The 27,636-nt window shown below is 36.5% G+C and overlaps 1 protein-coding gene across 22 annotated transcripts in view; it reads left to right on the top strand.

Annotated features, from left to right (window-relative positions):
• Nucleotides 1-27,636, top strand: part of STX17 (syntaxin 17) — a 179,791-nt gene that overhangs the window by 49,771 nt on the left and 102,384 nt on the right. For 21 of the 22 annotated variants that reach the window (XR_003681184.2, XR_008618194.1, XR_008618192.1 and 18 more), the window contains 3 exons: nucleotides 5,336-5,561; nucleotides 12,434-12,549; nucleotides 12,627-12,677. Coding sequence is in view for 6 of the 22 variants with exons in the window: in XM_055087071.1 (XP_054943046.1) it covers nucleotides 5,336-5,561; nucleotides 12,434-12,549; nucleotides 12,627-12,677 (393 nt within the window). In the remaining 16 variants the exon portion in view is untranslated. Of the gene's footprint in view, nucleotides 1-122; nucleotides 352-5,335; nucleotides 5,562-12,433; nucleotides 12,550-12,626; nucleotides 12,678-27,636 lie in introns of those variants that run through there. The other variant, XR_008618200.1, reaches the window with a different exon arrangement.

Genomic DNA, 27,636 nt, shown 5'->3' with positions numbered 1-27,636 from the left:
TGTATAGAAATGCAAGAGATTTCTGTGCATTAATTTTGTATCCTGCTACTTTACCAAAGTCACTGATTAGCTCTAGTAGTTTTCTGGTACTATCTTTAGGATTCTCTATGTATAGTATCATGTCATCTGCAGACAGTGACAATTTTACTTCTTCTTTTCTAATTTGGATTCCTTTTGTTTCTTTTTCTTCTCTAATCCTGTGGCTAGAACTTCCAAAACTATGTTGAATAAGAGTGGTGAGAGTGGGCAACCTTGTCTTGTTCCTGATTTTGGTGGAAATGGTTTCATTTTTTCACCATTGAGAACAATGTTGGCTGTAGATTTGTCGTATATGGCCTTTAATATGTTGAGGTAAGTTCCCTCTATGCCTACTTTCTGGAGGGTTTTTATCATAAATGGGTGTTGAATTTTATTGAAAGCTTTTTCTACATCTGTTGAAATGATCATATGGTTTTTCTCCTTCAGTTTGTTAATATGGTGTATCACGTTGATTGATTTGCGTATATCGAAGAATCCTTGCATTCCTGGAATAAACCCCACTTGATCATGTTGTATGATCCTTTTAATGTGCTGTTGGATTCTGTTTGCTAATAGTTTGCTGAGGATTTTTGCATCTATGTTTATCAGTGATATTGGCCCGTAGTTTTTTTGTATGTGACATCCTTGTCTGGTTTTGGTATCAGGGTGATGGTGGCCTCGTAGAATGAGTTTGGGAGTGTTCTTCCCTCTGATATATTTTGGAAGAGTTTGAGAAGGATGGGTGTTAGCTCTTCTCTAAATGTTTGATAGAATTCTCCTTTGAATCCATCTGGTCCTGGGCTTTTGTTTGTTGGAAGATTTTTAATCACAGTCTCAGTTTCAGTGCTTGTGATTGGTCTTTTTATATTTTCTGTTTGTTCCTGGTTCAGTCTCAGAAGGTTGTGCTTTTCAAACAATGTGTCCATTTCTTCCCGGTTGTCCATTTTTTTGGCATATAGTTGCTTGTAGTAATCAATCTCTCATGATCCTTTTTATTTCTGCAGTGTCAGTTGTTACTTCTCCCTTTTCATTTCTAATTCTACTGATTTGAGTCTTTTCCCTTTTTTTCTTGATGAGTCTGTATAATAGTTTATGAATTTTGTTTATTTCTCAAAGAACCAGCTTTTATTTTTATTGATCTTTGCTGTCGTTTCCTTCATTTCTTTTTCATTTATTTCTGATCTGATCTTTATGTTTTCTTTCCTTCTACTAACTTTGGGGGTTTTTTGTTCTTATTTTTCTAATTGCGTTAGGTGTAAGGTTAGGTTGTTTATTTGAAATGTCTATGAACACTGGGTGGGGTGCTTGTATCTTTTCAAATTAATGTTTTTGGGTTTTTTTGGATATATATCCAGGAGTGGAATTGTTGGGTCATATGGTAGTTCTATTTTTATTTTTTTAAGAAAGCTCCATACTGTTTTTCACAGTGGCTGTACCAAATTACATTCCCACCAACAGTGTACAAGGATTGTGTACTCTATTTTTAAATGATATTCATTCTTTTCTAAAATCTGTATTTTGCTTTTTATAGTTTCCTGTTACCTCCTGAATTTTCAAGCTTGATACTTATATCTTGGAACAAAATAACCATAGTTTTATAAGTCACATTTGCTAATTCCCCTATTACATGTCCCTTTGGATGTTTCAATTGTCTGTTGTTTCTGCTGTTTCTTCATTATGTTGTGTATGTCCTCATGTGCTTGATTGTCTTTGATTGGTGGACATTATATTTGAAAAATTATTTATGGAAGTTATTGATAGCTAGGGATGATGTTATTTTCCTCCAGAGAGGATGTTTATTTGCTTCTTCTAAGCCTCTGGGATATTAACTTTCAAGATTATCTTTATACTATTTCAGAGATAAAGATTTATACTAGCTACATAAAAGACAGGAAGCCAAACTGCAGTTCATGCAGGGGCTGATTTATTTCAGGATCACCTGTGCTCCTAGGGTGCAGTTCTTTTAAGATTCCAGCCCAAGGCACCATAGTGCTTATCCTTAGCAAGTCCTGGCATTGGATATTTTACCCTGAGATTTGTGAGGCTGTCAAGCACTCTGGTAAGCAGATACCCTCAAGCAAGTGTGACCTAAATTCAGGACTCACGTCTCTGGATTTCCATCTTTGCCCAATTCTTGGCCTACAAATTTCTCACTATCTTGTTTGCTTTTTGATGCTTTTGAATTTATTTTTCTTTTGGTTTGTTTTGTGATTTATGTTGCTTTCAGCTTTTTAAGTAGTCATTGATGGGAGGGTTATTTTGAATTATCCAGCCTGCTATAGCCAGAAGCAGAAACACCTACTTTATATTCTTCACATATTAACTTTAGAGAGACTCTGTAGCTATGTAGTAGCTGTCCAGTATAGTAGCCCTTAGCCACATATAGTTGTTGAGCACTTAAAATGTGGCTAGTTTGAATTGAGATGTGCTGTGAATGTAATATATATGCCAAATTTCTAAGACTGACTACAAATAAAAGCATGTAAAATATTTCATTAATAATTTTTATATTGATTACATGTTGAAATGATAATGTTTTGGATGCATTGGGTTAAATAAAATATATTAAAACTAATTCACCTCTTCCTTTTTACTTTTTTAATGTGACTGTTAGAAAATTTAAAAATACATAGTGTATGGCTTGCATTTATGGTTTGTATTGTATTTCTTTTGGATAGTATAGCTATATAGTAAAGTTGTTGAGAACACATGCTCTGTAGCCTGAATTTGATTCCTGGCTTTACTTTTTACTAGAAGTGTAATCCTGGGATATTTTCTTAATTTGCTTTTAATTTTCTCTTCTGTAGAATGAGAATAACATTAATATCTATTTCAAAAATAAACTGTGATGGTAAAACAAGATAAAGAAGGTAAAGCACTTAGCATAATGGACAACTTACAGTAGTGTTGATACAAATTTAGCCATTATTTGTGTTTTTGTTATTATAGTATCACATTTTATAGTTAAATGGGTATTTTCTTTCTCTCCCTTAACATTTTTCCCTTCACCCATAGTAATAAAGAGTTCTTAAAGCTAGACACCGTAATTTGACTGGGGATGTAACATGTACAGATTCTATAAGAGGGGAAGAATATGTCAGAGGCAAATGCTCATTAGCTGCAGAAACTTCTTAATGCTTCTCCAAAGTAACATCGCCTAAAATACCTCTATGAACTATGTAGCAAGTACATAACCAAGTTATAACTGTAGTCCAGAAAGGAATCACACAGCCAAGAGATGGTGTGTAGGAGACAGTGTTTTTCCAGGATTTGAGAACTGGACTCTAGTCCTAATTCTCCCATTGTGTTCAGCTGGACTCTAGTTTCCATATTGTAAAATTGTGAAGTTGAATTGAATGATCACATAAGCCCTTTAGGGTTCCATGAATTTTACATCTAAAATGCTCACGTATCACATATTTTTAATCCACAGTCCAATTATCTTTAGGTTTTCCAGCTCACATGGGGATGATAAGAGTGGACATAAAGTTAAATGAAGTATAGAGTCATGATAGGATAGAGGTACAACTTTTTGATTCACCCACAAAATCTTACAAGATGCTTTAGGTGGTAGCTAAACTATTTTTTTTTCAGAATTAGCTTTAATTTTAGTAGAATACAGTAGATACTCTAGATTGTATTAAGGTACCGTATAGCTAGGAATTATGGTTATAGTTTAATAGAAAGGTTGATGGACTTGTAAGAATACCTGGGTTTTAACCTGAGCTTTGCTGCTAGATAATTAAGTAAATCCTGAACAAATTTTGTTTTGATTTCTCTATGTGTAATAATGTGGAATGTAATAATATGGACTATATCACCTCACTCAAAGTAGGCACTTGAAAAATTTAAGAAATTAATACTTTTTGTTCTGTCTGCTGTACAGGATTTGCATTAGTGTCTGTGAAAGTACATTAGGGGAAAAGAATTTAAAATATTATATGACTAGAGATCTATAATTTTAAAATAAGCATCATATATAGATCATTCTTGCAAGTTCTGTTTAATTGTAAAAGAAGAATTGGTTTTTATGTTTTTCAAAGTCTAGACCATTGAAAAAGATGAAAAGCTCCCCAGTTTATTTTATGAAGCTAGCACAAACTTAAATCTGTTAGAATAAGTTTAAACCTAGTGAAGATAGTATAGACACACACACTGTTAATGTATGCATCCATGCACACATACACACACACACACACATTCACATACACAGATGTACTACAATTCCAAATAAGATATTAGCAAATTGAATCCCACAGTGTATTAAAAAATTGTATATATTGACCAAGGAGGGTCTATCTCAGAAATATTAAAATGGCTCTATACCATGAAATTTTCCCATAATTTATTATATCAACACATTAGAGAAAAATTTATAAATTATGCCAATAGGTGATTTTTAACAGCAGAGAAAATCATTTCATAAAAATCCAGCAACTTCAGAGAGCAATTCAAAGTAAAACAACAATGAGATAACATGTAGTGCTGGCAGTATATGGGGAAATGGGAACTCACTGTGAGTTGTTAAGCCTTTTGGGGAAGAACTGATAATAGCTATTGAAATAAAAATACATATTATCCTTTGAGTGAGTACTCTAACTTTGGGGAATCATTCCTACAAAATGTAGTATAATAGTATATGGTAGAACACTAATATATACTATTACCATACATTAGGATTTATAGTCTAGTACATTTGTTTCATAGTTTGTAATAACTAAAAACTGGAAACAACATGAATGACTTTAATCACTGGAGGAGTGGTCGAATAAATTGTATTACATCAGTACTATGGAATATAGTACAGTCATTGACCAGGAGGGATATCCATTATGATATTGTTAAGTTGGGGTCAGTTGTAGATTATTGTGCATAATGTAATTCGTTTTTTATAAAAAGAAAGGCTGTATATGCTAATGTTTGAGCAGTATGTGAAAGGACTGAGTTAAGAGAAGTGGTAGGATTGGTGAAGTGGGGAAAACTAACACAACATTGTTAATCAGCTATACTCCAATTTAAAGTAAAAAGTCATTAAGTTTTTCTTGATGTGTTTCTGCAGTGTTTCATTTGTTACCTTTGTAATAATCACATTTAATGAAGGAAAAATGCCAAATAAATTCAGAGTATGAGGGTGTGAGTTCTAAAGAAGCTGGATTTGGCCAGAGACATGAAAAAACAGAAAAGTATTAATACATACTGTCTGTTGTAGAGAATACTTCTGATTTCCATTGAAAGCCATTATCACAAATTACCTCTGAAAATAAAGATATTTTATATTAAGTGATGGTGGCTTTAATGATTTTTTTTTCTTTTACAGCAACTCCGCTCCAATATCCGAGAAATGGAGAAGCTTTGTTTGAAAGTCCAAAAGGATGACCTTGGACTTCTGAAGAGAATGATAGATCCTGTTAAAGAAGAAGCATCAGCAGCAACAGCAGAATTTCTTCAACTCCATCTGGAATCTGTAGAAGAACTTAAGAAACAATTTAATGATGAAGAAACTTTATTACAGCCTTCTTTGACCAGATCCATGACTGTTGGTGGTAATGTACTAAGTCTTATTCTTGATCATAGTATAGTAATGCAGTTAATTAAGTTTACCTTCTTGTATTGATATTGCAGATTATATATAAATCTCCAGGGATCACCTCCTAGTCCAGTATGCTGAATTCTTGGACCCTGATTGTGCTTGGAAATGCATATCCTAAAAGTTTTACAGGGTAAAAAAATTGAGGCTGTGCTGTATAGTGAGGAACTTAAAGGCTTCAAGTACCTATTTGTGCATATATTAAAAATAAATTTTAAAATATTTCCTAAGGAGAATGTCATCTTTGTCTGCAGAGTACTCCTCCCTCATCTCCAGGTGCAGGGGTGGCCTAGGCAGGCATGCTTCTTTCTTAGGCATTCTGGTTTTCAGAGGGCGTGTTAGATCTGTCTCCCAGAAAAGTCTGCATTGGGGGTCATGCCATTAACTTTTATGAAGTGATACTCTAAGAAAGAGGCCAGTGAAACTTGTCATGATAACTCTTCTAAGGATGTAATTGATAATTGTTGATTGCATTGTATAATGTCTGTGTAAGGAACCCTGAAAAAAATTCTTGGTTTAATAGGTAGTAGTACTTCAAAGCAATTAATCTTTTTTATTCTTCTGGGTATTTGAATGGCATAACTAATAAGATTTCTCTACTTGAATTGTTTACTAGAATACTTAAATCTAAATTTTTTAATTGCCAAAAGCCAAAATTTTGAACTTCCTGGCTTTGTTCTATAATTGCTGTCCTTGTATTTCCATTTTTGTTTTAGAGTTTCTCTTTTTAATTTATGCCATCTTGTTACAGTTTATATGTGTTCTAAGTCACCTTAAAACTTTATGGAAAAGATGCGGTATAAATAAACTAAAAATTAGAATACAATCTGAGAGATTACAGCTGACCCGTTTTCCTCTTTTTATTTACCTAGGAGTTAGGAGGCTCCTGTATCACTCCCTGTCTCCAAAACCAGATTATTTTTAACGCTGTATTTTCAGTGCTAATGATCCAGTTTTACAGGGAGGTTTTTTTTTTAAATAGAAGAAACATTTAGGCCATCATCCAGAGTTTCTGAGTAATCTTGCTTTTATTGCCTCCTTAGTACCTAAGCACATAATACATAGTACTTGGCACATAGTGGACCATTAATAAATGTTTTAGAAATATGAATGAATAAACATCTTTTTAGAGACAATTTTATAATATCAGATGTGCTCTAATCACTTCACTCTGTCGATAACCACTACCTAGCAACACTGCCTAAAGTGTTGTTCTGGGGAGAAGGAAATGTTAGCACTCAACCTTGGTCGAAGAGTGTTTGGGAAGAATGCTTTTTGATAGTTTGTAGTTACTGTTTACATCATCTTGTTCATATGTAATTATCACCTCCATAATGATGCAGCTGAATGCTGTTCTTACCATGTAGTGCAAACCTATACTTTATGTTTGTGTATAGAGAAACTGGGCCTTATAAGTTCCATGAGATTAAGAAGTCATCTTATTTACCAGACATTGTGACAGTTGTGATGACAGTAATAACACTGATAATGTTGGATTTTCTGGAAAGAGTCACTGGCATCAGTCTCTTCTGCTATTTAGTTTTGAATTGCTATCACCAGCAATTCCCTAGCAAACAAAAGTTTTGAGTTCTATTTAAGTATTCTAGCTTTAATTTGCATTTTAGTATTGCATTGTTTGTGTTTCTACCAGTAGGATTGTTTGGGCTCAACAAATTTGGGTTTATATGTCATCAGAGGAATTGGGTGATTATTAGAAAAAGGCAGTTTACCCAGTTTGCTGGCAATTAACTTTCTTTGTAGGGAGCTGACTGGTGTTAAAAAAAAAAATCTTGGCAAAATTTGAGGAAGCATGTGTATGGAGGAAGTGAAGAAGATCGGGGCAGAGCCAGAGGATGAGGGAGGAGAAATAGGTGAAATTTGTTTTCCAACTCTCTTGGTTCTCAAACTTCTCAATTCATGGAATACCAAATTAGCTAAAGAACTAATCACTTGCCACTGAGAGAAACTACAAAATTAAATCTCTGCATCTAGTGCTGATTTAATTGAAACAGTCATTCTATTTATAAAATCAGATACCTAAATTATACCTAAAACAGTGTGTATACTTTCAAATTCTGAACTGTCTGCTGGTCAGATTGTGCTTTGACTTTGAATCCATTGCCAACATTAAGCAGTTAAAAGTGTCTCACCCAGTGCCTGAGTATTTCACCAAATGTGAAGTTTCTACTAAGTTGTGTTAAATCCATAAATATTATTAACAAGTAATTGAGAGGGTGGGAAAGAAGAAGAAGAATGAAAAGAGAGCAACTAATACATAAGACTTTAATTTAATAGTGGGGTAAGAACTGGGTTTGCTCCATGTGTGGTCTTCTAGCTGTAGACTCTTTTCTGTCATTCTACGTGTTTTTATCCTGTGTTCTCTGTTTTTTTCTTATTTTTGCTTTAGGTACTCATAATAGTAATGACAGCCTATACAGAAAATATGTGTTTGATTTGCACAGAAATTAAGTGCCTTAAAATACTTTTTCCTTTAAAAATTCAATCTGATTATAAATAAATTGGTTGGAGACATCAACAGAGATTCAGGAGCAATGTTGCCACATTTCCATGACTGAGATCAAAATACAAAAATAGTTTTTCATTTACAGATAGAAATAACAAGTAGAATAGAATGTTTTATGTTCTCTGGAGAATGAAAGAAGCTTATTAAGTTTAGGGGGAAGCTGTGATGATTTTGCTGTTTCTTTTGTCCAGATTTTGAGAGTTCCTAAAGCAAATCTTCTCTGCCAATCTTTCTTGATCTGAGAAACTCCCTTCTTTCTCTCTTGTGTGTCTAGTTCATTTTTAGCATATTGCCTCCCACCAAGAGAAGTGATGAGCCTACACATTTGTTTTGTATTTAGAAAGGTGTATCAGGGCATACAGAGCAAACCAGTGCTTCTCTCTATCTTTGTCTTTCTTACTCCCCATCCAGCACACACACTTCATCAGTGCAATAGAAACAGAATCTTATTACATTTTAAACAAATATTCACAAAAGAAAAGAATCCAACCTTAAAACTGCTGGGAACTTCAGACCAGCATATTGAATTTAATGAAATACTAGATTTTATAACAGGTGTATATATATACACTTGTATTGAACAGTTTTGTAAATCTTGTAGATGCTTTTGTATATTATTCAGAAGGTGTGTTTTGTATTGGTTTTAATATTCTTAAAAATTCTCCTCTGCAGCTTAGTTAAAGCCATGACTTAGAAGTCATCTTATTTCGATGGGTAGGTTTATGTAGATGATCAGTAAAATAATGTCACTATGTTAAAGCTGTTAGAACATGAAAGAATTCAGGAAATGCTTTTGAATTAACTTAGATTTATGATGGAACTTTTTCTAATGTAGTAAAATTTAGTAGAAATTCCTTAAATATTGTGTTGTAATTCTTACTAGAATCATTGCCCTTCATGATGTATGGAGAAAGGTGGGGGGGGCAGAGAGAGAATATGTTTAGACACATGGAGAGAAGGGAGAAGTCTTATGTCCATGTTATTAAGCTTATTTTTCACATGAACTAAAAATATCTTAATGTTTATTTGAGTTTATAGTCAATAATGTTTTATAAATAGAATTTGAAAAACACTGGTGAGTGATACGTATAGTCCACGTTCCCTTTACACTTGCAGTTGTTTGCAAGTGGATGGAACTGAGATTGTTATGTCCTATAAAACAATAGCAATTTTGACTTCTGTGGACAGGATAAGAACTCTTTAGCCATCTTTCCTGCAGCTATAATCTATCTCTGTGTTTTGCCTCATCATCTCTGTAGCAACTTGTAAAAGTTCAAAGTCAGTGGATGATCACTGAGATATAGTGATTTTTAATACAAGCTGGAATAAATGAATTACGGAAGTTGTAGAAATTAAAAGATTCCTTTCTCAATTGTTAGTCACGCCTCGAATTGATTAGTGATGTTCTGAGTTGTAAGTTTACAGCAGGATTTTCCATGGAAGAGAACAGATTTCTTTGTTCTAAGACTCCATTTGAACTAAGATGCATACGCAGTTTGGTTTCAAGTGAAACATAAATGACTTAAACATTTTTTATTTTTTCACTGAGGGAAATCTTTTGTGTTTGCTTCAAATGTCAAACATTTCCCATCCCTTCATTTTTTAGATCAAGAATTTATATAATCAAGATAATAGTAATTATTTTGTTATATATCCTGGCATATTTCATTGGAATCTTCTCTAACAGAACCAAGATTAATTATGGCTTAAAAAAAAATCTTTTGAGTGGTGTTATGTTTATAAAGTTCTGCTTTACATTTGATCTGTTAATGATAACAGTTATCATTCATCATCCTATTAAAGAAGTTGGGAGCTCTTATTACAAAAGCAATATTAAGTAGAAGAAAGATCTTAGAGTAATTAATTACTTTGAAGTGAGAAGTATTTTTATGTGATAACTTAAGACGTAGGGTAAATAACTTTTAAGCATTCGTAAAAATCAGAGCTTTTAAAATGTTGGATATCTGCTATATGTTGTAATGTAAAACATATTCTGTATTTGATGTTTTTGCTCTTCCTTTAAGGTAGGGAAATGTATTCATTTCAGTGAAGATTCAAAATTAAAAGAACACTGTCAATTCTAATAAGCCTACAAATTAACTTTTAATCAACTGACTGTGCCCTTCCTAAACAATTCAGATGGGTTGTTTTCCTCAAGAGGTAAAACATTCTCAAATTTTGAAAGTAAAATAGTAATGCAGTTTTATAAAATACCACTTTTATATTGTATGTCTTTTACTTTATGCTTTGGCAAGACCAGACTGCTGATTTTATATCAAGCTATATTGGTTTTTTGGTTTTTTTGTGTTTTTTTTGAGGACCTTTTTCATGCTGGTCTCTCCACCTAGAATTTATTTTCCTATCTTCTTAGGCTAGTAGAAAAGATCACCTTTTTTAGTTTGGTGCACACCACACCAAACTAGGTCAGATGCCACCCCCAGCTTGAAACTCCCATAAGTACTATATGTATCTATATTTATCTAGATATCAGTGCACTCTCTTACTGTTTTAGGATTGTCTCTTTGTATGTCTTCTCTGCTAGAATATAAGTTCCTTGAGAGCAGCTACTTTGTATTCACTTTTTTGTCCCTGGTACTCAATACATAATGGGTGCTCAGAAAAATTAAAGTGGTAGGTGTTTTGAGCTTGCAGTAAGGAAGACAAAGGGAAGTAGACCTTCAGATCTCTTCTTTCCATTTCCACTGCCACTGTCCTAGAGCACACCATCATCATTTTGCACCAGACACATTGAAAAGCCTCCCAACTGGTTTTTCACTCTTTAAGTTTTCACCTTTCAACTCCATCCTTAATCTGTTGTTCACACTACAGCTGTGTTTACCTTTCTAAATCTGAAATCTGATTATGGCACCCTCAGCTTCCCAATAGTCTCCCACTCCTTTTAAAAGTTCCATATGGATCTTAAGAGAAAGACAAAACTCTTTAATATAGTTTACAATGCCATAAATGATGTCATCTTAGATTTCCAGCCTCAACCTTTGCTTTCTCTTGTCATAGTCTATGCTTCTGTTATACTGACTCCTTTCAGTTCCCAAACTTATGCAAATATTATTCTCCCTGGCCTGAATACTTTCTCCTTCCCCCTCTACCCTTGCCCCAGTTCAGCTATATAATTTCTGTTCATCCTCAGGCTTCAGCTTCAGAACCTTCTCAGACCACTCTTCCTCCACAAGTCTAGGTTAAATACCTTTCTTCGGTGCTCACATAGCATTCCATGCTTACCCATATCATAGTTCTTATCAGACTATACTGAACTTGGCTGTTAACATGTCTATATCACACATTATATGGTGAGTTCCATTAACAATATCGGCAGTAGCAGTGACAGTAGTAGTAACTATTAACCACTTGTTCTTAATAGATAAGCCAGCCACAGTGCAAAATAAATACCACCTCATTTTACAAATGAGGAAAATAAGTCAAAAAGGTGAAATACCTTCCCAAGTCAAAGAGCTAGTAAATAGCCAAGCTAGGATTCTAACCCAGGTCTTTCTGACTAGGCCCATACCCCTAACCACTATGACTTGGAACTGTTTTGTGATTTACCTTAGCACACTGATTGGCATGTAGTAGGCGTTTCATAAATATCAGTTTAATGAATGGATTGGTAAAACCAATAGATGGAAATAAGAAAGGCTTGAAGGTGGAGTTTGGAGTATAAATTAATTCATCTTTATAGCAGTGTTTAATGAGGAAAGGCTTAATGGGTTGATGACTTTTTAACATCCAGAAAAGACATAGAAGCAATGGAGGCATGGGCCAGAAAAATTACTCTGAGGAGAAGAAGGATGGCAATATGTACAAAAAGGTACATATGGTAAGATGCTAGTTTGATGACAAATTTATTGTTACCAAAAATGACTGATTTTCATTGCTAAAAATACATCCCTTCCCTACTTTTAAAATCTTGTGAATCTGATGTTTATTACTAAAATAGCCAAAGAAATGTTAATGATTTAGCAATGAAAAGTGTTAAACTTATATCTACTGGGTATCTCTTCATAGAACATTGGCCAAATAGAATAGTTCTACTTTGTGCTACTTCCACATCTAGCCCTAGTTATTCAGATTGGGTAAGTAGTATTTGTAGCAATTTTTTTAGATGACTTTGTTAGAATAATTAAAGAAAAAATATTTGTTAACTAACTTGCCCATAGATATATAATCAATATAATCAATTCTGTTAGTAAGCATTTCACATGGTAGTTGTTTTATGGAATTGATTCATTCTACCGTCTTTTCTAACAAAGCAGATAAACTCTAAACACGAGACTATGTTCATCCAGGCACATTTCACACTACTGAAGATGAAGCTGATCCTCAGAGTATGACTCAGATATATGTGTTGCCTGAAATTCCTCGAGATCAAAATGCTGCAGAATCATGGGAAACCTTAGAAGCGGTATGTTAAAAATGATTTTCCTTTGGTAGCTGTGAGGCATGAAAGTAAGTAACTTCCTCTTTCTCTTTCTTTTTAAGGACTTAATTGAACTTAGCCACCTGGTCACTGATTTCTCTCTCCTAGTGAATGTAAGTATATAATTGTTTTTGGCTCAGAGATGTTAGATTAAAAGGATAAGAGACTTTTATCAATCACTAGACTTCTGATTAGAATTTTAATAGAATTTACAATTTTTTTAAAATTAAGGCTCTTTATTCTTTTTTAAAAAAATAATTTTTTATTTTTGGCTGCGTTGGGTCTTCATTGCTGTGCGTGGGCTTTCTCTAGTTGCGGCGACTGGGGGCTACTCTTCGTTGAGGTGCGCAGGCTTCTCATTGCAGTGACTTCTCTTGTTGCAGACCACGGGCTCTAGGCACGTGGGCTCAGTAGTTGTGGTGCATGGGCTTAGTTGCTCTGCAGTGTGTGGGATCTTCCCGGACCAGGGCTTGAACCCATGTCCCCTGCATTGGCAGATTCTTAACCACTGCGCCACCAGGGAAGTCCCGAATTTACAATTTTTAAGACTGGTATTGCGCCATGGACAGAAGTCTAACTGTCCTCAAATCCCAGTTCAATTAAAAAAAACATTTATTAAGCACTTTTTATACAAAAGGTACTTGGTATTGGGGTTCTGACAAGGTTGGATATAGAAATAAATGAAGCCTGCTATCTGCCTTTAAGGATTTAAAGTGGGTGGCCATAAGCTTGGACCCACCCAAAACTGAAATTTCAAGCATTATTGTTAAATGCAAAAATAAGGTATGAAAAGAAGTATTATTGGCTCCAAGGAGAATTGTTTAATTCCAAGGGAGGGAGCCAGGGGTTGTGACATAGAAGCATTAAGGATAGTGTCACAAGATAGGTAGCATTTGCTTGAGCCTTGGAAAATGAGTAAAATTTCCACAGAAGGGAATGAGGGGGTGCATTTGAAGACATCTAAACAAAAACATGGAGTAGAGAAGGGTATAGCCTTTCAGGAATGACAAGAACTACAGTGTAACCAAAGCATAAGATACCATGAGCAAACTAAGCAAGGAGACTGAGATGCCATTGAAGGCCATACTAAAGAATTTGAACTTTACTTTGTGTAGGTATCCAGGAGCCAGTAGATTTTTGAGCAGATTAGAGTGATGTGATAGCCTGTGCTTCAGAAAGACCACTGTTAGCAGTGTGAATAATAGCCCTAGGGAGGAGGAGAATATAGGTGGAAGGACCTTAGGAATCAATTGCAGGAGTTTCACTGAGAGCATGGCAGTACAAGTATAAAGATAAAAGACAGCTGAGAGTTATTTCTGGGGTAGACTTAGTAGGAATTGGAGGAAGATGGAAGAGTCAAAGAAAATAAACATTAAGGCTTTATTCTGCATAATCGGGTAGCCAGTGATACTATTAACATAGACTAGGGGACATAAAGTAGATTTGGTGGGAAAGATAGAACAGATTTTGTCATTATTTATATAAGTTATTCTTATTTTTCCTTCCCAGGAATTGTGGGAAGGGGTGTGTGTGTGTGTGTGTGTGTGTGTGTGTGTGTGTGTGTGTTTGTACGTATGTATATACAGGTGCAAGTCTGTTTCTGCGTATGCTTCTGTCTGTTCATTGTTCTTGATCAAACCATGATTTAGGGGTTGTACACCTTTGAGTTATGGTTTCCTTGACATCTGACTTTAAATTAGAAGAAGTTCCTAGATCACACAATCTCAGAATTGGAATTGGAAAGGACTTAGGAGGCCTACTAATCTAATCCTTCTACTCTTTCCCCAACTTCTCAAATAGATGGTCTTTTGCCTCTTTCTGAACAATAACAGTGCAGGGATACAACCATTCCATTTGGAGGCTCTAACTCTTAGAAGTTTTTTCTTATGTACAGTAAACTCTACCCTTAATAACTTCCCTCTAGTACTTTTGCCCTCTGGAGCCATATCCTGAAAAAGTTTGGTCTTTTTACCATATAAAAGTTTTTCACCACAGCCAACATGATAATACTCAGCAGTGAAAAGCTGAAAGCCTTCCCACTAAAATCTGGAATAAGACAAGGATGCCCACTCACCACTTCTAATCAACATAGCATTGGAAGGCCCAGCCACAGGAATCAGACAAGACAAAGAAATGAAACATATCCAAATTGGAAGAGAAGAGGTAAAATTGTCAGTGTATGCAGATGACATGATACTGTGTCGATGGGCATTTAGGTTGCTTCCATGTCTTGGCTATTGTAAATAGTGCTGCTCTGAACATTGGGGTGAATGTGTCTTTTCAAATTACAGTTTTCTTCAGATATATGCAGAGGTGTAGCATTGCTGGACCATATGGAAACTCTGTTTTCAGTTTTTTGAGGAACTTCCATACTGTTTTCTAGAGTGGCTGTACCAATTTACATTCCCACCAGCAGTATAGGAAGGTTCCCTTTTCTACACCCTCTACAGTATTTGTTATTTGTAGACCTTTTAATGATGGCCATTCTGACCTGTGTGAGGTGGTACCCCATTGTAGTTTTGATTTGCATTTCTCTAATAATTAGTGATATTGAGCATCTTTTTGTGTGCCCATTGGCCATCTGCATGTCTTCTTTGGCGAAATGTGTTTAGGTAGTCTGCCCATTTTTGGATTGGATTGTTTGTTTTTTTGTTATTGAGTTGTATGAGCTGTTTTATATTTTGGAAATTAATCCCTTGTTGGTTGCATTGTTTGCACATATTTTCTCCCAATCCATAGGTTGTCTTTTCATTTTTATTTATGGTTTCCTTTGCTGTGCAAAAGCTTATAAGTTTGATTAGGTCTTGTTTATTTATTTTTGCTTTTATTTCAGTTGCCTTAGGATACTGACCTAAGAAAACTTTGCCACAATTTATGTCAGAGAATGTTTTGCCTGTTTTCTCTTCTAGGAGTTTTCGGGGGTCAGTCTTTCATTTAAGTCTTTAAGCCATTTTGAGTTTATTTTTGTGTATGGTGAGAGGATGTGTTCTAACTTCATTGATTTACATGCAGCTGCTCAACTTTCCCAGCACCACTTGCTGAAGAAACTGTCTTTTTCCCATTTTATATTCTTGCCTCCTTTGTCGAATATTAATTGACTGTAGGTGTGTGGGTTTATTTTGGGGCTCTCTTTTCTGTTGCATTGATCCATATGTCTTTTTTTGGTGCCAGTACCACACTGTTTTGATTACTGTAGCTTTGTAATATTGTCTGAAGTCTGGGAAGGTTATGCCTCCTGCTTTGTCAGTATTGCTTTGGCAATTCTGGGTCTTTTATGATTCCATATAAATTTCAGGATTATTCGTTGTAGGTCTGTGAAAAATGTCATGGGTAATTTGATGAGGATAGTATTAAATCTGTAGATTGCCTTGGGTATATGGCCATTTTAACAATATTAATTTCTCCAGTCAAAGAACATGGGATATCTTTACATTTCTTTGCATCATCTTCAGTTTCCTTTATCAGTGTTTTATAGTTCTCAGCATGTAATTATTTTACCGCCTTGGTCAGGTTTATTCCTAAGTTTTTTTTTTTTTTTTTTGATGTGATTTTAAAAGGGATTGTTTTTCTACTTTCTCTTTCTGCTATTTCATTGTTAGTGTAAAGAAATGCAACAGATTTCTGTATGCTAATCTTGTATCCTGCTACCTTGGTGAATTCATTTATCATTTCTAGTAGTTTTTTTATGGAGTCATTAGGGTTTTCTCTATACTACTCAGCCATAAAAAAGAATGAAATAATGCCATTTGCAGCAACATGAATGAACCTAGAGATTATCATACTAAGTGAAGTAAGTCAGAAAAGATACCATATGATATCACTTATATGTGGAATTTAAAATATGACACAAATGAACTTATTTACGAAACAGAAACAGACTCACAGACATAGAAAATAGACTTGTGCTTGCCAAGGCGGAAGTGGGGCTAGGGAGGGATGGATTGGGAATTTGGAATTAGCAGTTGCAAATTATTGTATATAGAATGGATAAACAACAAGGTCCTATTGAATATAGTTCCCTGTATAGCACAGGGAACTATATTCAATATCCTGTAATAAACCATAATGGAGAGGGAAAAACAAAAAGTTTTTCACCTCTTTGAGATCAACATTATCCTTCCTGACCCTACTACACCTCAGCATATTTTCTTCTCTTAAGAACCCTTGATTCTCTAATGTGTTCTTTCTAGAATATGATTTCTCAGCTTTTCAGTACTAGCGACTTACTCTGCTTGTTTTCTAGTTTGTGGATTTTTTTCTTGAAATGTAATGCCTAAAATTGAGTACAGTAAATTGTTAAAAGCATTTTTCTTTTTTTAATGCTTCTAAATCAGAAGCAGCAAAATGTTTGAAATTTCTGAATTAGGTATCTGTATATTCTGTTAATATATTTGCATATAAAAGGGAATAATACAATATAAATGCCAAAATATTTGTTGTTTTTACAATCAAGATTTATTCAATTATTGTAACTCATAATCTGATCTAATGCAGTTTGTAAAATCTGTACATGTATGGTTACACAAGTATTTACATTTGCCAAAAGTCATTGATATGTGCACGATAAAATGGATGAGTTACAGTGTATGTAAATTATATCTCAAAGTTGATATAAAAAACAAACTAAACATGCACAAAGTTCTTCTCATTCAAAAGGAATACATTTCTCTTCCAATGGAGTAGGCATGTGAAAGGGAAATTAAGGGTTTGTGGCCATTTAACAAGTTGTATTTCTGATTATGTTATGTAAGCAGTTCCTAACCCCTAATCTGAGGAAGATTTGTGCAGGAAAACCTTGGGTATAGCCATGGCTGTGTACAAATGTCCTATTTATAATAGTCTGTGTAAGGACATGAGACAGAATGCTATTAGGCAAAAGCTCAGGGGAGAACCCCTGATTACTGTTCCCAGGGTGAGTGAGTTCTCATGACCACATTGTCAAGCACTCAACAGAAACTCCATTTAGACACCATATGATTTGGGAACATAACAAGAGCAACCACATCCTCTCATTATCATCACATGGTCATGATAGTATCTAGGCTAATTAACCATGTATTTATGGAGTGCTTTCTATGTGCATAACACTGTGCCAAACTCAATGAAGAATAGAGAATAGTATAAAAAAAGAACCTATAGTTTAGTCAAGATAGTTACACAACATTGTGAATGTACTTAATGCCACTGAATTGTACACTTAAAAATTGTAAATTTTATATATATTTTTACCACAATAAAAAAGTACTTGCAAAGCCATTGAGAGATCCACATGTGGTCCAATGAATGTTAATAAATTAATATCTACTAGGCACCCTGCTTTTTTTCTTCAACCTTATTGCTCAAGTGCCCTCTTCTATTCCTATAACTGTGGAATGAACCCTATTTCTAGTCAAGGGGAATTAGAAGAACTCTGGGCCATTCGCTCAACAGCACATCACCACTGCTACTAGTTCAGTTTTGTCTCTACCTTTTGTCTTATTCCTTATGGCTTTTATGATCAAGTGTTAGTCCCGATGCATAAAAACTGGGTTGTAACAGATTAGATCAGATTCCTCCATTTATTACCAATGCAACCTTGAGTATGTTAACAACACTAGCTTTGTAAATTGGTGGGAAGACTCCATGAGATATTTTCTATTATTTCCCACTCCCTTTCCTACCACACTGACCCACTGCATTCTTTCTTTTGTCCCTCCCTTATTAGATTCCCTCTTTGCTTGGTATTCTGCTTTGCCACCACCAATACCTTTAGACATTTTAGTACTATGGTTCCTATAGTCCCTTTCCTATTACTAAAATCTCCTAATGTCAACACCATACTTACCTACTCTGTTTATTGCCTACTGTAGGACAGTATACTCTGCCTGTATATCATAGTGTTGGTGTGTTTGTTTCTGGGCTTTTCTCTGTATATGATTGCATGTTAATTAAGGCATATAGATTATGTATCTTTGGAGTTCAGAACCAAGATAGCTCAATTGGTTGGGATCTAAGACTAAAGCTGGCCTTGAAAGCTGGCTGGAATTTAGATAGTGAAGAATAAAGGAACGTACCTGGAAGTTTGGCATTAGCTTCTTAAACCTGTAGCTTTCCAAGCACCTTGATTAAACTGCACAACTACCAGCAAGGGAAAAACAATTCTTCATTAGTTTTGACTTCAAATGCCTAAATTGCATTCTACTTGACAAATATTAACTTAATAAATCACATTTTCTTCAGACTCTTAGGTGCTCCTATAACTGCTTATTAAGATTCTGTTATTTTTTTCAGGCAGACAAGGAAACCTAATTCAGTGTTTCTTAAAATCCATAGACATATTCTTAGAGTATTTTGAGAATTGTTTTCCTTTAAAAAGAGAAAAGTCTGTACATTACTCTAGTTTGAGAAAACTACATTGTCCCTCATAAATGGTTTAACTCATTGTTAAAGGGATGTTGGAGAGCATATATGAGGTGCCAGATGTTAAAAAGGAAGTTTAATGGTTGTCAGATTTGGGAGGCCTAGGAGATGAAAGCAAACATAAGCAAATCAGAAGCAAAAAGGGAAGGCTGGTAGATAGTGGTGGTAGGCTTCTGAGCTACCACTGTTGTTAGGAGCTTGGTGTGCTGTACCAGGATAAAGTTATGTATGTATGGTTTGGCCCAGCATAAAGAGCCAAGGTCATAGTGGACAAGTGGTGACCAGATTCAGCTCTGAATGGAGTCTAGTTTGGCATTCTATGGACAGTGATAGACAACTCTGACACCAATTTGCTGCCTAACTATAATTGTCTAATTATGTCACTGAGTCCTCCTTACTCAAGGAATAGAATTTGAAGATATGGGCAAAATTTGAGATTCAAATCAAAATAGGGGAAGAAGAAGGTATAAAAAGAAAGAGGGCCAACTGTTTGTTGATCCCAGGAGAGGGGCTGGTCTGTGCTTTGCTGTATCTCCATGCCATTATTTAAGCAAGCTTCCTGATAATCAGTAAATGTGTCCTTACAGGTGTGGACTACTGTCCAGGGTGAGATAGGCTTTATCAAGTACTGGTGATTGTGGTGATGAGGAATATTACAGTTCAAAAAATCAGTGATCTCAGGCCTCATTTTGTTTTGTGGTCCTTTCTCCAATTATTTCAAAGGATTTTTGTGAAAAAAAATTTTTTTTTATTGGCGTATAATTGCTTTACAATGTTGTGTTAGTTTCTGCTGTACAATGAAGTGAATCAGCTATATGTATACCTATATCCCCTCCCTCTTGGACCTCCCTCCCCCCCATCTTAAAGGCTGGCTCCAGTGTCCTTTTGACCTACCCCTATTCTTTCGTATTTTTAGCGCTTTATTTTTGGCACTACATGATGCTCCAGCCCTAGAATCAGAATTTCTCCAAGGAGCTTTTGAAAAGCTCCTCAGGTGATTCTAGTGCAGAATTAAGTATGGGAACCACTGATATTGAGAGTCAACCATATTCTTCTGTAAATCTCCTAATGCCATGATCAGACCAAATCTGATGTTGTATTTTCAAAAAACATAGTCATCTTTGATTCATTTCTCCTCCTTTTCCTTCCATGTTCAGTCTTTTCACAGAAGCTGTTTTCTCCTTCTCAGCAACAAGAGCGGCATTTTAGAAACTGTACAATGAAGTGAATCAGCTATATGTATACCTATATCCCCTCCCTCTTGGACCTCCCTCCAACCCACCCTCACCACCCCCCCACCATCCCATACGTCTAGGTCATCACACAGCACCAAGCTGAGCTTCCTGTGCATTATAGCATGTTCCCATTAGCTATCTGTTTTATGCATAGTAGTGTATATATGTCAATCCTAATCTCTCAATTTGTCCCACCCTCTCCTTCCCCGTCTGTGTCCACATGTCCATTCTCTATGTCTGCATCTCTATTCCTGCCCTGCATATAGGTTCATCTGTACCATTGTTCTAGTTTTCATGTATATGCGTTAATATACGATATTTGTTTTTCTGGCTTACTTCACTCTGTATGACAGACTCTAGGTCCATTCTCATCTCTACAGATGACCCAATTTCATTCCTTTTTATGGCTGAGTAATATTCCATTGTATATATGTACTGTATCTTCTTTATCCATTCATGTGTCGTTGGACATTTAGGTTGTTTCCATGTCCTGGCTATTGTAAATAGTGCTACAATGAACACTGGGGCACATGTGTCCTTTTGAATTATGGTTCTCTCAGGGTATATACCCAGTAGTGGGATTGCTGGGTCATATGGTAATTCTATTTTTAGTTTTTTAAGGAACCTCTATACTGTTCTCCATAGTGGCTGTATCAATTTACATTCCCACCAGCAGTGCAAAAGGGTTTCCTTTTCTCCATACCCTCTCCAGAATTTATTGTTTGTAGATATTTTGATGATGGCCATTCTGACCGGTGTGAGGTGATACCTCATTGTAGTTTTGATTTGCATTTCTCTAATAATTAGTGATGTTGAGCATCTGTATATCTTCTTTGGTGAAAAGTCTGTTTAGGTCTTCTGCCCATTTTTTAATTGCGTTGTTTGTTTTTTTGATATTGAGCTCCATGAGCTGTTTGTATATTTTGGAGATTAATCCTTTGTCAGTTGCTTCGTTTGCAAACATTTTCTCCCATTCTGAGGGTTGTCTTTTCATCTTGTTTATGGTTTCCTTTGCTGTGCAAAAGCTTTTAAGTTTCATTAGGTCCCATTTGTTTATTTTTGTTTTTTTCTTCCTTACTCTAAGAGGTGGGTCAAAAAAGATCTTGTTGTGGTTTTTGTCAAAAGAGTGTTTCCTGTTTTCTTCTAAGAGTTTTATGGTGTCTGGTCTTACATTTAGGTCTTTAATCGATTTTGAGTTTATTTTTGTGTATGGTGTTAGGTAGTGTTCTAATTTCATTCTTTTACATGTATCTGTCTAGTTTTCCCAGCACCACTTATGGAAGAGGCTGTCTTTTCTCCATTTTATGTTCTTGTCTCCTTTGTCATAAATTAGGTGCCCATATGTGTGTGGGTTTATCTCTGGGCTTTGTATCCTGTACCATTGATCTATGTTTCTGTTTTTGTGCCAGTACCATACTGTCTTGATTACTGCTGCTTATAGTATAGTTTGAAGTCAAGGAGCCTGATTCCTCCAGCTCCGTTTTTCTTTCTCAAGCTTGCTTTGGCTATTTGGCATTCTCAAGAATGCCATTGGTAATTTGATAGGGATTGCATTGAGTCTGTAGATTGCTTTGGGTAGTATAGTCATTTTCACAGTATTGATTCTTCCAGTCCAAGAGCATGGTATATTTCTTCATCTGTTTATGTCATCTTTGATTTCTTTCATCAGTGTTTTATAGTTTTCTGAGTACAGGTCTTTTGCCTCCTTAGGTAGGTTTGTTCCTAGGTATTTTATTTTTTTATTGCGATGGTAAATTGGATTGTTTCCTTAATTTCTCTTTCTGATTTTTCATTGTTGGTGTATAGGAATGCAAGAGATTTCTGTGCATTAATTTTGTATCCTGCAACCTTACCAAATTCATTGATTAATTCTGGTAGTTTTCTGGTGGCATCTTTAGGATTTTCTATGTGTAGTATCATGTCATATGCAAACAGTGACAGTTTTACTTCTTTTCCAATTGGCATTCCTTTTATTTCTTTTTCTTCTCTGAGTGCCGTGGCTAGGACTTCATAAACTACGTTGAATAAGAGTAGCGAGAGTGACATCCTTGTCTTGTTCCTGAACTTAGTGGAAATGCTTTCAGTTTTTCACGATTGAGAATGATGTTTGCTGTGCGTTTGTCATACATGGCCTATATTATGTTGAGGTAGGTTACCTCTATGCCCATTTTGTGGAGAGTTTTTAACATAAATCAGTGTTGAGTTTTGTCAAAAGCTTTTTCTGCATCTATTGAGATGATCACATTTTTTATTCCTTAATTTGTTAATGTGGTGTATCACATTGATTTGCATATATTGAAAAATCCTTGCATTACTGGGATAAACCCCACTTGATCATGGTGTATGATTCTTTTAATGTGTTGTTGGATTCTGTTTGCTAGTATTTTGTTGAGGATTTTTGCATCTATGTTCATCAGTGATAGTGGTCTGTAATTTTCTTTTTTTGTAATATGTTTGTCTCGTTTTGGTATCAGGGTGATGGGGGCCTCATAGAACGAATTTGGGAGTGTTCCTCCCTCTGCAATTTTTTGGAAGAGTTTGAGAAGGATGGGTGTTAGCTCTTCTCTAAATGTTCGATAGAATTCACCTGTGAAGCCATCTGGTCCTGGACTTTGTTGGAAGATTTAATAAGTTTCAATATCATTACTTGTGATTGGTCTGTTTATATTTTCTAATTCTTCCTGGTTCAGTGTTAGAAAATTGTACCTTTTCAAAAATTTGTCCATTTCTTCAAGGTTGTCCGTTTTATTGGCATATAGTTGTTTGTAGTAGTCTCTTATAATCCTTTGTATTTCTGCATTGTCTGTGATTTCTCCTTTTTCATTTCTAATTTTATTGATTTGCGTCCTCTCCCTTTTTTTCTTGATGAGTCTGGCTAAAGGTTTATCAATTTTGTTGATCTTCTCAAAGAACCAACTTTTAGTTTTATTGATCTTTGCTGTTGTTCTCTCCGTTTCTATTTCATTTATTTCTTCTCTGACCTTTATGATTTCTTTCCTTCTACTGACTTTGGGTTTTCTTTGTTCTTTTTTCTCTAGTTGCTTTAGGTGTCAGTTTATATTGTTTATTTGAGATTTTTCTTGTTCCTTGAGGTGAGATTGAATTGCTATAAACTTCCTTCTTAGAAATGCTTTTGTTGAGTCCTGTAGGTTTTGGGTCGTTATGTTTTCATTGTCATTTGTTTCTATGTTATTTTTTTAATTTCCTCTTTGATTTCTTCAGTGATCTCTTGGTTATTCAGTAGTGTACTGTTTAGCCTCCATGTATTTGTGGTTTTTACAGTTTTTTTTCCTGTAACTAATTTCTAATCCATAGTATTGTGGTCAGAAAAGATGCTTGATACGATTTCAGTTTTCTTAAATTTTCCAAGGCTTGATTTGTGGCCCAAGATGTGGTCTATCCTGGAGAATGTTCCATGTCCACTTGAGAAGAAAGTGTATTCTGCCACTTTCAGATGGAATGTCCTATAAATATCAATTAAATCTATCTGGTCTGTTGTGTCATTTAAAGCTTGTGTTTCCTTATTTTCTGTCTGGATGATGTGTCCATTGGTGTAAGTGGGATGTTGAAGTCCCCTACTCTTATTGTGTTACTGTGAATTTCCCCTTTTATGGTTCTTAGCGTTTGTCTCATGTATTGAGGTGCCTCCTATGTTGGGTGCATAAATATTTATAATTGTTATATCTTCTTCTTGGATTGATCCCTTGATCATTATGTAGTGTCCTTCCTTATCTCTTGTAACAGTCTTTATTTTAAAGTCTATTTTATCTGATATGTGTATTGCTCCTCCTGCTTTCTTTTGATTTCCATTTGCATAGAATATCTTTTTCCATCCCTTCACTTTCTGTCTGTATGTGTCCCTAGGTCTGAAGCAGGTCTCTTGTAGACAGCATATATATGGGTCTTGTTTTTGTATCCATTCAGTCAGTCTGTGTCTTTTGGCTGGAGCATTTAGTCCATTTACATTCAAGGTTATTATTGAATGTATGTTCCTATTACCACTTTCTTAATTGTTTTGGGGTTTTTTTTGTGGATCTTTTTCCTCTCGTGTTTCCTGCCTAGAGAAGTTCCTTTAGCATTTGTAAAGCTGGTTTCGTGGTGCTGAATTCACTTAGCTTTTGCTTGTCTGTAAAGCTTTTGATTTCTCCATCAAATCTGAATGAGATCCTTGCTGGGTAGAGTAATCTTGGTTGTACGTTTTTCTCTTTCATCGCTTAAGGTATATCCTGCCACTCCCTTCTGGCCTGCAGAGTTTCTGCTAAAAAATCAGCTGGTAACCTTAGGGAGATTCCTTTGTATGTTATTTTTTGCTTTTCCCTGCTGCTTTTAATATTTTTTCTTTGAATTTAATTTTTGTTTGTTTAATATGTGTCTTGGTGTGTTTCTTCTAGGGTTTGTCCTGTATGGGACTCTCTGTGCTTCCTGGACTTAGGTGGCTATTGCCTTTCCCATGTTAGGGAAGTTTTCCACTATAATCTCTTTGAATATTTTCTCAGACCCTTTCTTTTTCTCTTCTTCTTCTGGCTCCCCTGTAATTCGAATGTTTGTGCGTTTAGTGTTGTCCCATAGGTCTCTGAGATTGTCTTCAATTCTTTTTATTCTTTTTTCTTTATGCTGCTCCTCAGCAGTTATTTCTACCATTCTGTCTTCCAGCTCACTTATTCGTTCTTCTGCCTCAGTTATTCTGTTATTGATTCCTTCTACTGTATTTTTCATTTCAGTTATTTTGTTGTTCATCTCTCTTTGTTTGTTCTTTAGTTCTTCTAGATCTTTGTTAAACATTTCTTGTATTTTCTCGATCCATGCCTCCATTCCATTTCAGAGATTCTGGATCATCTTTACTATCATTACTCTGAATTCTTTTTCAGGTACGTTGCCTATTTCCTCTTCATTTATTTGGTCTTGTAGGTTTTTACCTTGCTCCTTCATCTGTGACATATTTTGTGTCATCCCCTTTTTTTTTTTTTTATTTTTTTGACGGGTGGGATTGTGTTCCTGTCTTACTGGTTGTTTGGCCTGAGGCTTCCAGCACTGGAGTTTGTAGGCTGTTGGGTAGAGCTGGGTCTTGGTGCCAAGATGAGGACCTCTGGGATACCTCACTCTGTTGAATATTCCCTGGGGTCTGAGGTTCTCTGTTAGTGCAGTGGTTTGGACTCAGAGCTCCCACCGCAGGAGCTCAGGCCGGACCCCTGGCTTGTGAACCTAGATCCCGCAAGCCATGCAGGGTGGCAAAAAAAAAAAGGAGCAGAACAATAATAAAGAGTAAAAAATAAAATAAATTAGAAAACTAACAGATATGTTAAAAAAAAATTTTAAAATATAGATGAGGGACTTCCCTGGTGGTGCAGTGGTTAGGAATCTACCTGCCAGTGCAGGGGACACAGGTTCAAGCCCTGGTCCAGGAATATCCCACATGCCACGGAGCAACTAAGCCCACACACCACAACTACTGAGCCTGTGCTCTAGAGCCTATGAGGCACAACTGCTGAGCCCATGCATCACAACTAGTGAAGCCAGTGTGCCTAGAGCCCCTGCTCCACAACAAGAAAAGCCACCACAGTGAGAACCACGCGCACTGCAACGAAGAGTAGCCCCTGCTCGCCACAGCTAGAGAAAGCCCACGTGCAGCAACAAAGACCCAACGCAGCCAAAAATAATAAAATAAATCAATTTATCAAAAATATGTATATAGGGCTTCCCTGGTGGTGCAGTGGTTGAGAGTCAGCCTGCCGATGCAGGGGACACGGGTTCATGCCCCGGTCCAGGAAGATTCCACATGCCGCGGAGCAGCTAGGCCCATGAGCCATGGCCGCTGAGCCTGTGCGTCCGGAGCCTGTGCTCCGCAACGGGAGAGGCCACAACAGTTAGAGGCCCGCGTAATGCAAAAAATATATATATATGTGTGTATATATGTGTGTGTGTGTGTGTGTGTATATATATATATATATACACATATATGTGTATGTATATGTGTATATATATATATATATATATACACACATATATATATGAAACAACAGCCAGAAGGTAAAACAACCACAATAGCAAAAAAGAGGAGGAAAAAAAAAAAAAAACCAGAAAAGGCCTTGGCTGTGGGGCATGGGGCTTAGGCAGGGGCGGGGTTTAGGTGGTGGGCGGGACCTATGTTTAGGGCCCACAGGGCTGGAAAAGAAAGGGCCCAGGAGTGCCTCTGGCCTTGGAGGGCAGAGGACCAGGTCCGGGACCCCAGCAGGATCCCTGGGCCCGAGTGGGTCGGGGATATGCTAGGCGTGTTCCCCCATCCTCCGACCCAAGAGCGTCCCTCCCTGTTAGCCTCTCTTCTTCCCCCCCACTCCTATGCCCCTAGGACCCATGCGGCCACAGGGTGGCCCCAGAAGGCAGGGGACCAGACGTGGAAGCTCAACAGGCTTCCCATGGCCGAGTGGGCAGGGGAAATGCCTGCAGCGCTTCCCCTGATCCTCTGGTCCCAGAGGGTTCCCTGTCCACTGTCCACCTCTCCTCCTCTTCTCCCCACTCCTTCCCTACGACGCCCCTAGGACCCATGCGGCCAGAGAGGGCCCCAGGGCAGAGGACCAGGCTCAGGAGCCCAGCAGGCTTCCCGGGGCCCAAGTGGACAGGGGAAACGCCCACCGCGCCTCCCCTGGTCTTCCGAGCCCCTGAGGCTCCCTCTAGGCGTGGGAACCCCTCCCCTCACCCAGCCACCCCTCAGGGGCACCGGTCCTGTCTGGCCTCCACTTCTCCCCTCTCCGCGCCACATCCTACCCAGTCGCTTGTGGGTTCCTCCCATCTCCTTGGCTTCAAGGTCCCCCACCAGCGTCCGGCAGGTGCCCTAGTTGTGGGAAGATGTGAACTCTGCGTCCTCCCATGCTGCCATCTTGACTCCATGCCCTTGGAAAAAAATATTAAAAACCTTTTTAAATTTCACCTTATTGAAAAAAGGTCATAGAGCTTCAGTATCCAACCTTTTTAGAAAAAAAACATTTAAAATATTTTTTCTCCTGAGTTCTTGAAATCACTCTTGAAGTATAGAAATGGCAATAATCCTGGCAGCCTCTACCATCGTGGCAGAATTATTTTGGGGCTGAGAGAAAGGAGGCATGTTGGCTTTTCCCTCTGCTCCTCAACTAGTCAAGATATGAAGGTTGATATTTTATACCTGTGATTTATCTGCTAGCATAGACTTTCCGGCAAGAACTGAAAGTGTTGGGGGTGTCCCAAATAGAAATAATGACAGAAATCAAGACAAGTTGAATATTACAAGCACTGGCACTTGATGCCTCTTTGGGTTGGAAAAAGAAAGCCAACATAAAAGAAGTTTTATTGTCTGAGGAAAATAAAAATTGAATGAATGAATGAGTGAATGCTAGGAGAGATTTGATGTTTTAGTACCCCAGAAATTTTCAAGCATCACAGGAAAAAGTTTGATATATATATATAT

This window comes from Physeter macrocephalus, chromosome 9 (genome assembly GCF_002837175.3).
Source record: "Physeter macrocephalus isolate SW-GA chromosome 9, ASM283717v5, whole genome shotgun sequence".
Classification (NCBI taxonomy): domain Eukaryota; kingdom Metazoa; phylum Chordata; class Mammalia; order Artiodactyla; family Physeteridae; genus Physeter; species Physeter macrocephalus.
This window is presented reverse-complemented; position numbering and strand designations above follow the sequence as displayed.